Source organism: Bombina bombina, chromosome 11, assembly GCF_027579735.1.
Source record: "Bombina bombina isolate aBomBom1 chromosome 11, aBomBom1.pri, whole genome shotgun sequence".
NCBI lineage: Eukaryota > Metazoa > Chordata > Amphibia > Anura > Bombinatoridae > Bombina > Bombina bombina.
The window spans coordinates 93,431,069-93,444,428 of record NC_069509.1 but is presented as its reverse complement, the minus strand read 5'-3'; the positions used below and the strand labels follow the sequence as shown (position 1 = coordinate 93,444,428).

The following is a 13,360-nucleotide window of genomic DNA, read 5'->3' as shown; positions in this document are numbered from 1 at the left end:
AAAAATATTGCGAGGATTTCATTTTTTCTTTGTATTGCGGGCAAGTTTATCATCACTTGATTCTTGAATGATATCTTGTGCTCAATGACTTCGAGAAAAACAGAAGGGCAAATTTATTTACAGTGCTTAATTTATTTTGCAGTACCCTCTTGTAATTACTAGTTTTTACATGACGATTACAAATATTACCTGTAATGAGATGGCAGAGGTGGTGATACTTATGGCTCAAAATTTCCACTAGCCATTGGCGATTGAAACTTTAACAGTGGCGAGTGAAAGTTAGTGAGTGAAGTCTGAACTCCCTGTTCATTCACTGTCCGAAGTCTGGTATTTGTTTTAAAGTAGCAACGTTAGCACATTGTATTTGCAAAATGTACACTCCTACTGCTGTAGAGACCCCATTAGTGCTTAGAATTTTACTTCTGAGAGGGTAAAAGGGGGCAGAGAGAGAAAGATTGGAGAAGAGATAGAGTTAAGAGAGAATGGAGAGAGAGAAAAAAGAGTGAAGAGATATGAGAGAAGAGAAAGAGAAGATATGGCCTGTAGAGAAGGGAGATGGTTAAAAGAAAAATTGAAGAGAGGAAGAAGTGGAGAAAGATAGTTAAAGGGACACTGAACCCAATTTTTTTCTTTCATGATTCAGAGCAGGAAATTTCAAGCAACTTTCTAAATTACTCCTATTATCATTTTTTCTTCGTTCTCTTGCTATCTTTATTTTCAAAGCAGGAATGTAAATCTTAGCAGCCAGCCCATTTTAGGTTCAGCACCATGGATAGCACTTGCTTATTGGAGTCTTACATTTACCCACCAATAAGCAAGCATAACCCAGGTTCTCAACCAAAAATGGGCCAGCTCCTATGCATAACATTCCTGCTTTTTAAATAAAGATAAGAGAACGAAGAAAAATTAATACTTAAAAGTGTATGCTCTATCTGAATCATAAAAGAAAAAATGGGGGTTTAGTGTCCCTAAATTAAACTTTAATGATTGAGATAAAGCATGTCGTTTTAAGAAACTGTCCAATTAACTTCTATCATCAAATTTTGCACATTCTTTTTATATACACACTTTTTGAGGCACTATCTCCTACTGAGCATGTGCACAAATTCATAGTGTATACATATACTAGTCTGTGATTGGTTGATTTCTGTCACATGATAAAGGGAGCCGGCAAATAGGAAAAAAAATAATTTGTCAGAAAAAAATCTACTGCTTTGTTGAAATTCAGAGTAAATGTTATTGCACTGTCTTTTTATTATGCACGTGATAATTATACAATTCTACTGTATTGAGTGGTCCTTTAAGAGAGAGAAGGGAGAGATGATAATTATTAAAAAAAATAAAAAATCTCCAGGTCTGCTATGACCTTTCATGACTGTCAGCAATCTCTGCATTCTCTAAGTTTAACAACTTCCTTTTTCTATCCAGCTGTTTGTTGTCTTCCCCAAGTTGATGTTGCTAACTGCTGTGCATTTATTTGTGATAATTTATTACTGTATGTAACATTATTTAATTTGTTATGGTATAAAATAAAAGCAATATTACAAATTACTGCACAATAAGGTGTTTCACAATGGCTAAACATATGCAAAGAAGGGGTGGACTAGTAGGTGTGGTGTGGACGGGTAGTGGGTGGGATCAAAAATGGCGAGTGACAAAGTTAAATTTTGGCATGGCTAGTAGCGTAGTACCTAAAATTTTGAGCACTGTAATCAGGCCCGGACTGACCATAGGGCATACCGGGCATATGCCCGGCGGGCCGCCGGTTACTTAGACACGTCCACTATTTCCCCTTCACTGTGGCTCTTAATATGCTTCAAATTTTTATTTATTGGGACATGATCGCTGATTGGTGCGGCTGTTGAGCCGCCGGTTCCCTTAGCCCCGCCCACACTGAAAAACTGTAGGCCAGCGAGTAGCTCTGCATTTGCGCCAATTGCCAGTCAGTAATTTTGTACATCCACAACGGCACTAAACCGTAATAAATTATATATATATAATATGTGTGTGTGTGTATATATATATATATATATATATATATTTATATTTATAAAATATAGATTGTAGTAGCCGTATTAGTCTAGTTGTTGAATATCAAAATAACAAGAATATTGCAGTATGCAGTAATAACTTTTTTATTGGACTAACAAAACATAGTAAAAGACAAGCTTTCGAGAGTTACCTCTCTTCCTCGTCTGAAGCAATACTGATTAAAGGGACACTTAACACAATTTTTTCTTCTTCATGATTCAGATAGAGCATGTATTTTTAAGCAACTTTGTAATTTACTCCTATTATAAATTTTTCTTCGTTCTCTTACTATCTTTATTTAAAATGCAGGAATGTAGAGCTTGGAAGCCGTCCCATTTTAGGTTCAGCACCCTGGATAGTGCTTTCTTATTGGCCACCAATAAGCAAGTGTAACCCAGGTCTGAACCAAAAATAGGCCGGCTCCTAAGCTTTACATTCCTGCTTTTTAAACAATGATAACAAGAGAATGAATAAAAAATGATAATAGTTGTAAATTAGAAAGTTGCTTAAATTTGCATGCTCTTTCTGAATCATGAAATATATTTTTTTGTATTTAATATCCCTTTAATATGATATAGTTTGTCTATAGATATCTTGTAAAGCAGGGGGGCTATGGGGACAGGGAAATAAGTGTATCGCTTATGTACATGTTAACATCAGTGACTGCCTGTACATTATGTTTATAAGTTATATATGTTATATACGTACAGTATATCTCAGCATGCACTTCCCTCCCAGTGCCCCCCCCCCCCACCACCAACATTTTTCAGCATCAGACTGATCTGCTATTTTGACCCTCTGCAAATTCTCTCAGCTATCTCTCTCACCTCTTGTCCTGTCCCCATAGCCCCCTTCTTTACAAGATATCCATGAACAAATTCTATCATATTAATCAGTATTGCTTTCAAGAGGTAACTTTGTAAGTTAAGTGTGCTGGCTCTTTAAAAGGGACATTATACACTATATTTTTTCTTTGCATACATGTTTTGTAGATGATCCATTTATATAGACCATCTGGGGTGTTTTTGGAAAAATGTATAGTTTTGCTTATTTTTACATAACATTGCAATGATTTTCAGACTCCTAACCAAGCCCCAAAGTTATAGATGTATACTGATGTATACAGACTTCAGACTGCTTCTGTATAATAGGTCTTTTCATATGCAGGGGAGGGTGGAGGTTCGGCTCTCATCCCCTTTCAGTGGGTGTCCCAGGCTTATCTCATCAACAGTGCTAAACTGGGAGCTTCTAAGTAAGTTTTTAAAAGGTTTTATACAGAATTTTTATATCAGTATCTGTGCATATTCATCTTTATAGTAGTGTCTATTACATGCAGTTATGTGAAAATGAGTGTATACTGTCCCTTTAATATTGCTGCACAATTCTTTTTCAGTAGCAGAGGGGTTAATACTATACATGCTGGATAATTCTGCTTTTTTTTTTGCTGACCAGTTTGATTCCTGTTCTCACGTTGCCTTCCTCTTTCCTCAGATCATAGCCCTACTATTGGCAGCCCAAGCACTAGAATGGAGACGCTCGGCTCTATGCACCCTGGAGTACAAATGCCTGAAGATTACGAGGAATTGGGCCGGGAACCTTTTGGTTATGTGGGCATTGACTCTGTGCTTGACCAGATGAGAAGGAAAGCCGTGAAAAACGGCTTTGAGTTTAACATCATGGTGGTAGGTGGGTATCAAAGACTTAACAGCTTGTGCGGCTAAACCAGGCAAAGCGATTCATTGTAAGTTATCATCAGATGTATTAGTGACACATGAAATGTCATATGTTGTTATTATCAGTTATCTGTACAGCGCCAACAGATTCTGCAGCGCTAATATGTTTATCCGCTTGCTAAAGGGACATTAATCAGTTTGTAACACAAACTGTTTAATAAATATGTGTAGTAAATTACTTTGCAATATACTTTTATTATTTATTATGTCCCCTTTTCTGTAATTTAGTTATTGTCGGTTTTCTTTATTTCCATAAATAAATTAGTGCCTCCATGTTTGAAGTTAGGTTTTTCTTTTTTCTATGTCTTCTGCGAAGGATAATTAAAGGGACATGTACGTATTTTTTTTTTTTTTTTCATGATTCAGATAGAACATACAATTTAAAACCATTTTTTAAGTTACTTCTGTTATTCATTTTGACTCATTCTCTCTGTATTCTTTGTTGAGGGAGCAGCAATGCACTACTGGGAGCTAGCTGAACATTGTAAGAGCCAACGATAAGAGACATATGTGCAACCACCAATCGGCAGCTAGCTCCCAGTAGTGCATTGCTGAGCCTACCTACTAGGTATGCTTTTTCAACAAAGGATACCAAGAAAACAAAGCATATTTGATTATAGAAGTAAATTGGAAAGTTGTTTAAACTTGTTTGCTCTATCTGAAACATGAAGGTTTATTTTGACTTTAATGTCTCTTTAAGGACAGATATGAAAGAGTCAATAAAAGAGAGTGTGCAAACAAAGCTATCAAGGGGAAGGACAGGTTCCTTGCATGGATGAGAAACCTGCCCCTAAGTCTCTTTGGAATGGAGAGATTTTGGCTGATTCCCAAAACCTCTATATTAAACAGCTTTAAAAATATCAGTCCTGCTTTAAAGGGACTGTGAGTGTAAACATATTCTCTTTAAAGGGACAGTCAAGTAAAAAAAAAAAAAACTTTCATGATTTAAATAGGGCATGTAATTTTAAACAACTTTCCAATTTACTTTTATTACCAATTTTGCTTTGTTCTCTTGATATTCTTAGTTGAAAGCTAAATCTAGGAGGTATATATGCTAATTTCTTAGACCTTGAAGGCCACCTCTAATCTGAAAGCATTTTGACAGTTTTTCACCACTAGAGGGTGTTAGTTCATGTTTTTCATATAGATAACATTCATCTCAGGCATGTGAAGCTCCTAAGAGCAAACGCTGATTGGCTAAAAATACAAGTCTGTCAAAAGAACTGAAATAAAGGGGCAGTTTGCAGAGCCATAGATACAAGTTAATCACAGAGGTAAAAAGTATATTATTATAACTGTGTTGGTTATGCAACATTGGGGAATGGGGAATAAAGGGATTATCTACCTTTTTAAACAACAAAAATTCTGGTGTTTACTGTCCCTTTAATGATCCATTTCACCACCTGGAGTGTATTGCATTGTTTTCAAATAGCTTTCATTTACCTTTATTTTTGTCATTAGAAATAGCTGTGTTTGCCCCGTTTTGGGTAGTAAAAGGGAAAGTAAATTCCACAAGGCTTTAAAGGGACAGTTTAGTCAAAAATAAACTTTCATGATTGAGATAGGATCTGTAATGTTAAACAACTTTCCAATTTACTTTTATCATCACATTTGCTGTGTTATTTTGCTATTCTTTGTTGAAAGCTAAACCTAGGTAGGCTCATATGATAATTTCTTAGCCCTTGAAGGCCGCCTCTTATCTCAGTTCATTTTGACAGCTTTTCACAGCTAGACAGCGCTAGTTCATGTGTGCCATATAGATAACATTGTGCTCACTCCCGTGGATATATTTATGAGCCAGCACTGATTGGGTAAAATCCAAGTCTTTCAAAAGAACTGAGATAAGGGGGCAGTCTGCAGAGGCTTAGATACAAGGACATCACAGAGGTAAAAAGTATATTAATATAACAGTGTTGTTAATGCAAAACTAGGGGATGGATAATAAAGGGATAATCTTTTTTTATACAATACAAATTCTGGAGTAGACTGTCCCTTTATTTTGACTTTACGGTTCCTTTAAAAAAAGAAGTTAGAGGCACACATCTATGAAAAGTTAAAGGGACAGTTTACCCTAAGTTTCCCCCCTTTAATTTGTTCCCAATTATCCATTTTACCAGCTGGAGTGTATTAAATTGTTTATAAATAGCTCCTTTACGTTAAAATCTGCATTTGAAATAGTTGATTTTGCCTGTGGTATCCCTACCTATACTGAAAGTGTCTATACTAAAGTACTGGCTATTGACAAGCTGTGTAAATAAACATAACCAGCAGAATAAATTACACTCCCAGTGGGAGGTAGGATAGATAAGCAATAAAATGTTAATTTTCAATACTTTTCTCTAAGTATTGGGCTTTGATATACAGACAGAGATAATATAAAGAAGCATATGTGTGTACAGAGAGTGATACAATAATTAAATCTGATTTATCTGACAGCTCAACCATTTTACTGGGTTGTGGTTTCAATTAATAAAAACATCTATTTCTTAAAAAAATAATAATAGTGTGTGTGCACAAAGTGATAACATAATGAGATCTGATATCACCTGAAGCTCAACCCATTGTAATAGGCTGTGGTTTAAAAGCACAAAACCAGCTACTTCATATACACAAATAAACTTGAAAATGCAATTTCTCCTACATTTTATACTCTGCAGCTGGTATAACAAGTCATTGAAAATACATTAATATAAAAACAATTTTACAGTAAACTGTCCCTTTAAGGGGACAGTACAGTGTCCCTTTATTTAGAAGAGCAAAGCAGATTATATATATGGGATAAACATAAGCACTGGTGATGAACACTATCAAGATCATTTCTGTCTTCTATTAACTAGTGTGTTATTTAATTTAATATTTACCAAGGGAGACAGGAAATAGTGATTATCTGACTAGCTTTCCATTTAGAGCCTTAAACACCAAAGTGTGTGAAATTCTGCGCCTCCCTATATATAACACAATCGCTCTGTTTATGTATACAGCAAGGCAGGGACAATGCCAGTGCACACTCAAACATTATTCTCAGTATACACGTCCAGCAGGTATTTAAAGGGTTCAAAGGGTTTTTAAGAACCTTTATAGTTCTAATCCAGGGCTCGACAAACCCAGGAGCCACATTCTCTTCTAGAATTTTACCCCTGACTCCTAACTTTTTGGGTTATTCTCCATATATCTATGTACAAATACAACTATCTGGCTCCTAAAAGTATGCTGGGATCCTAAATAATCTTACTGGCTCTTAATTTTTAAACAGATTTGTTGAACACTGCTGGTCCCTAGAGGGGCACAGGACATCTAATTTAAAATAACTTTTGAAATGATTTGCCTGTGGTGTACAAGAAGCTTCTTTGGTTTCATCTTGTATCAAATATATGTTTATCAAATAAACTTGTTTTATAATATTAAACTAAAAACAACTAGTTTTGTGTGTTAGTTTTTTGGTAAAAATGCCCACACTTATAGTTTCTTGTCCCCCCCCCCCCCCCGAAACATAGACACTTCTGCACTTTCCATCTTCACTATATATTATAGATAGAATCTGCATGCCCTGTAGTTTTGCCTCCAGTGAGTTTTTATGGGAAAAAATAAACTATTTATATATCAGCTTCCCTTTCTTATAAAAGGGAATTGAAACCTTTTTTTTTTATTCAGATAAATCATTTGATTTTAAAGAGTTTTTACATTTACATCTGTTATCTCGTTTATTTTGTTCTCTTGTTATCCTTTGTTGAAAAGCATAGCTAGGTAGGCTCAGGGCTGCTAATTGGTAGCTGCACATAAATGCCTCACCCAATGCGTTCAGCTAACTCCCAGTAGTGCATTGCTGCTTCTTCAACAAAGGATAACAAGTAAATGAAGCAAGTTATATAATGCTAATACATTAGAAAGTTGTGTAAAATTGTAGTCTCTGTCTGAATCATGAAAAAAAAAAGTGTTTCACGTCCCTTTAAAAACATAACATAAATAGATGTTGCAATGCAAGCACATGCATGGAATTAACTAACATACAGTGGGGCAAAAAAGTATTTAGTCAGCCACCAATTGTGCAAGTTCTCCCACTTAGGAAGATGAGAGAGGCCTGTAATTTTCATCATAGGTAAACCTCAACTATGAGAGACAAAATGTGGAAACAAATCCAGACAATCACATTGTCTGATTTGGAAAGAATTTATTTGCAAATTATGGTGGAAAATAAGTATTTGGTCAATATCAAAAGTTCATCTCAATACTTTGTTATATATCCTTTGTTGGCAATGACAGAGGTCAAACGTTTTCTGTAAGTCTTCACAAGGTTGTCACACACTGTTGCTGTTATGTTGGCCCATTCCTGCATGCAGATCTCCTCTAGAGCAGTGATGTTTTGGGGCTGTCGCTGGGCAACACGCACTTTTAACTCCCTCCAAAGGTTTTCTATGGGGTTGAGATCTGGAGACTGGCTAGGCCACTCCAGGACCTTGAAATGCTTCTTACGAAGCCACTCCTTCATTGCCCGGGCGGTGTGTTTGGGATCATTGACATGCTGAAAGACCCAGCCACGTTTCATCTTTAATGCCCTTGCTGATGAAAGGAGGTTTGCACTCAAAATCTCACGATACATGGCCCCATTCATTCTTTCATGTACATGGATCAGTCATCCTGTTCCCTTTGCAGAGAAACAGCCCCAAAGCATGATGTTGCCACCCCCATGCTTCACTGTAGGTATGGTGTTCTTTGGTTGCAACTCAGCATTCTCTCTCCTCCAAACACGACGAGTTGTGTTTCTACCAAACAGTTCTACTTTGGTTTCATCTGACCATATGACACTCTCCCAATCTGCTTCTGGATCATCCAAATGCTCTCTAGCATACTTCAGATGGACCCGGACATGTACTGGCTTAAGCAGGGGGACACGTCTGGCACTGCAGGATCTGAGTCCCGGGCGGCGTAGTGTGTTACTGATGGTAGCCTTTGTTACGTTGGTCCCAGCTCTCTGCACGTCATTCACTAGGTCCCCCCGTGTGGTTCTTTGATGTTTGCTCACCGTTCTTGTGATCATTTTGACCCCACAGGGTGAGATCTTGGGTGGAGCCCCAGATAGAGGGAGATTATCAGTGGTCTTGTATGTCTTCCATTTTCTAATTATTGCTCCCACAGTTGATTTCTTCACACCAAGCTGCTTGCCTATTGCAGATTCAGTCTTCCCAGCCTGGTGCAGGTCTACAATTTTGTTTCTGGTGTCCTTCGACAGCTCTTTGGTCTTCACCATAGTGGAGTTTGGAGTGTGACTGTTTGAGGTTGTGGACAGGTGTCTTTTATACTGATAACAAGTTCAAACAGGTGCCATTAATACAGGTAATGAGTGGAGGACAGAGGAGCCTCTTAAAGAAGAAGATACAGGTCTGTGAGAGCCAGAAATCTTGCTTGTTTGTAGGTGACCAAATACTTATTTTCCACCATAATTTGCAAATAAATTCTTTCCAAATCAGACAATGTGATTGTCTGGATTTGTTTCCACATTTTGTCTCTGATAGTTGAGGTATACCTATGATGAAAATTACAGACTTCTCTCATGTTCTTAAGTGGGAGAACTTGCACAATTGGTGGCTGACTAAATACTTTTTTGCCCCACTGTATTTTCAGTAGGATTGACTTTCTTAGTTTACATTTCTCCAACATAGGTGTGTCCGGTCCACGGCGTCATCCTTACTTGTGGGATATTCTCTTCCCCAACAGGAAATGGCAAAGAGCCCAGCAAAGCTGGTCACATGATCCCTCCTAGGCTCCGCCTACCCCAGTCATTCTCTTTGCCGTTGTACAGGCAACATCTCCACGGAGATGGCTTAGAGTTTTTTAGTGTTTAACTGTAGTTTTTCATTATTCAATCAAGAGTTTGTTATTTTCAAATAGTGCTGGTACGTACTATTTACTCAGAAACAGAAAAGAGATGAAGAATTCTGTTTGTATGAGGAAAATGATTTTAGCAACCGTAACTAAAATCCATGGCTGTTCCACACAGGACTGTTGAGAGCAATTAACTTCAGTTGGGGGAACAGTTTGCAGTCCCTTGCTGCTTGAGGTATGACACATTCTAACAAGACGATGTAATGCTGGAAGCTGTCATTTTCCCTATGGGATCCGGTAAGCCATGTTTATTACGATTGTAAATAAGGGCTTCACAAGGGCTTATTTAAACTGTAGACTTTTTCTGGGCTAAATCGATTGATTATTAACACATATTTAGCCTTGAGGAATCATTTTATCTGGGTATTTTGATATAATAATATCGGCAGGCACTGTTTTAGACACCTTATTCTTTAGGGGCTTTCCCAAAGCATAGGCAGAGTCTCATTTTCGCGCCGGTATGGCGCACTTGTTTTTGAGGACAGCATGGCATGCAGCTGCATGTGTGTGGAGCTCTGATACATAGAAAGGTCTTTCTGAAGGCATCATTTGGTATCGTATTCCCCTTTGGGCTTGGTTGGGTCTCAGCAAAGCAGATTCCAGGGACTGTAAAGGGGTTAAATATAAAAACGGCTCCGGTTCCGTTATTTTAAGGGTTAAAGCTTCCAAATTTGGTGTGCAATACTTTTAAGGCTTTAAGACACTGTGGTGAAATTTTGGTGAATTTTGAACAATTCCTTCATACTTTTTCGCAATTGCAGTAATAAAGTGTGTTTAGTTTAAAATTTAAAGTGACAGTAACGGTTTTATTTTAAAACGTTTTTTGTGCTTTGTTATCAAGTTTATGCCTGTTTAACATGTCTGAACTACCAGATAGATTGTGTTCTGACTGTGGGGAAACCAAGGTTCCTTCTCATTTAACTATATGTATTTTATGTCATAAAAAAATTTAGTAAAAATGATGCCCAAGATGATTCCTCAAGTGAGGGGAGTAAGCATGGTACTGCATCATCCCCTCCTTCGTCTACACCAGTCTTGCCCATACAGGAGGCCCCTAGTACATCTAGTGCGCCAATACTCCTTACTATGCAACATTTAACGGCTGTAATGGATAATTCTATCAAAAACATTTTAGCCAATATGCCCACTTATCAGTGAAAGCGCGACTGCTCTGTTTTAGAAAATTCTGTAGAGCATGAGAACGCTGATGATATGGTTTCTGAAGGGCCCCTACACCAGTCTGAGGGGGCCAGGGAGGTTTTGTCTGAGGGAGAAATTTCAGATTCAGGAAACATTTCTCAACAAGCTGAACCTGATGTGATTACTTTTAAATTTAAGTTGGAACATCTCCGCGCTCTGCTTAAGGAGGTGTTATCCAATTTGGATGATTGTGATTATCTGGTCATTCCAGAACCACTATGTAAAATGGAAAAGTTCTTAGAGGCCCCGGGGCCCCCCGAAGCTTTTCCTATATCCAAGCGGGTGGCGTACATTGTTAGTACAGAATGGGACAGGCCCGGTATACCTTTAGTACCTCCCCCCATATTTATAAAATTGTTTTCCTATAGTCGACACCAGAAAGGACTGATGGCAGACAGTCCCCAAGGTCGAGGGGGCGGTTTCTACTCTACACAAGCGCGCCACTATACCCATAGAAGATAGTTGTGCTTTCCAAGATCCTATGGATAAAAAATTAGAAGGTCTGCTAAAGATGTTTGTTCAGCAAGGTTCCCTTCTACAACCAATTGCATGCATTGTCCCTGTCACTGCAGCCGCGTGTTTCTAGTTTGAGCTAGGAAAGGCGATTATTAGTAATTCTTCTTCTTATGAGGAGATTATGGACAGAATTCGTGCTCTTAAATTGGCTAATTCTTTCACCCTAGACGCCACCTTGCAATTGGCTAGGTTAGCGGCGAAAAAATTCTGGGTTTGCTATTGTGGCGCAGAGCGCTTTGGTTAAAATCTTGGGCAGCGGATGCGTCTTCCAAGAACAAATTGCTTGACATTCCTTTCAAGGGGAAAACACTCTTTGGCCCTGACTTGAAAGAGATTATCTCTGATATCACTGGGGGCAAGGGCCACGCCCTTCCTCAGGATAGGTCTTTTCAAGACCAAAAATAAACCTAAGTTTCGTCCCTTTCGCAGAAACGGATCAGCCCCAAGGGCTACGTCCTCTAAGCAGGAAGGTAATACTTCTCAAGCCAATCCAGCCTGGAGACCTATGCAAGGCTGGAACAAAGGAAAGCAGGCCAGGAAACCTGCCACTGCTACCAAGACAGCATGAAATGCGGGCCCCCGATCCGGGACCGGATCTGGTGGGGGGCAGACTCTCTCTCTTCGCTCAGGCTGGGGCAAGAGATGTTCTGGACCCTTGGGCGCTAGAAATAGTCTCCCAAGGTTATTCTCTGGAGTTCAAGGGGCTTCCTCCAAGGGGGAGGTTCCACAGGTCTCAGTTGTCTTCAGACCACATAAGAAGACAGGCATTCTTACATTGGGTAGAAGACCTGCTAAAAATGGGAGTGATTCATCCTGTTCCATTAGGAGAACAAGGGATGGGGTTCTACTCCAATCTGTTCATAGTTCCCAAAAAAGAGGGAACGTTCAGACCAATCTTAGATCTCAAGATCTTGAACAAGTTTCTCAAGGTTCCATCGTTCAAGATGGAAACCATTCGAACACTTCTTCCTTCCATCCAGGAAGGTCAATTCATGACCAAGGTGGATTTCAAGGATGCGTATCTACATATTCCTATCCACAAGGAACATCATCGGTTCCTAAGGTTTGAATTCCTGGACAAGCATTTCCAGTTCGTGGCGTTTTCTTTCGGATTAGCCACTGCTCCTAGGATTTTCTCATAGGTACTAGGGTCCCTTCTGGCGGTGCTAAGACCAAGGGGCATTGCTGTAGTACCTTACTTGGACGACATTCTGATTCGAGCGTCGTCCCTTCCTCAAGTAAAGGCTCACACGGACATTGTCCTGGCCTTTCTCAGATCTCACGGATGGAAAGTGAACGTGGAAAAGAGTTCTCTATCTCCGTCAACGAGGGTTCCCTTCTTGGGAACTATAATAGACTCCTTAGAAATGAGGATTTTTCTGACAGAAGCCAGAAAAACAAAACTTCTAGACTCTTGTCGGATACTTCATTCCGTTCCTCTTCCTTCCATAGCGCAGTGCATGGAAGTGATAGGTTTGATGGTAGCGGCAATGGACATAGTTCCTTTTGTGCGCATTCATCTAAGACCATTACAACTGTTCCTGCTCAGTCAGTGGAATGGGGACTATTCAGACTTGTCTCCGAAGATACAAGTAAATCAGAGGACCAGAGACTCATTCCGTTGGTGGCTGTCCCTGGACAACCTGTCACAAGGGATGACCTTCCGCAGACCAGAGTGGGTCATTGTCACGACCGACGCCAGTCTGATGGGCTGGGGCGCGGTCTGGGGATCCCTGAAAGCTCAGGGTCTTTGGTCTCGGGTAGAATCTCTTCTACCGATAAATATTCTGGAACTGAGAGCGATATTCAATGCTCTCAAAGCTTGGCCTCAGCTAGCGAGGGCCAAGTTCATACATCAACCATCAGGGGGGAACAAGGAGTTCCCTAGCGATGGAAGAAGTGACCAAAATCATTCTATGGGCGGAGTCTCACTCCTGCCACCTGTCTGCTATCCACATCCCAGGAGTGGAAAATTGGGAAGCGGATTTTCTGAGTCGTCA

General features: G+C 39.2%; 1 protein-coding gene across 3 annotated transcripts in view; it reads left to right on the top strand.

Annotated features, from left to right (window-relative positions):
* The window catches only part of SEPTIN12 (septin 12), a 387,862-nt gene that overhangs the window by 318,719 nt on the left and 55,783 nt on the right, over positions 1 to 13,360 (top strand). For all 3 annotated transcript variants that reach the window (XM_053694544.1, XM_053694546.1, XM_053694545.1), the window contains one exon: positions 3,523 to 3,717. In XM_053694544.1, the coding sequence (XP_053550519.1) occupies positions 3,523 to 3,717 (195 nt within the window). The remainder of the gene's footprint in view (positions 1 to 3,522; positions 3,718 to 13,360) is intronic.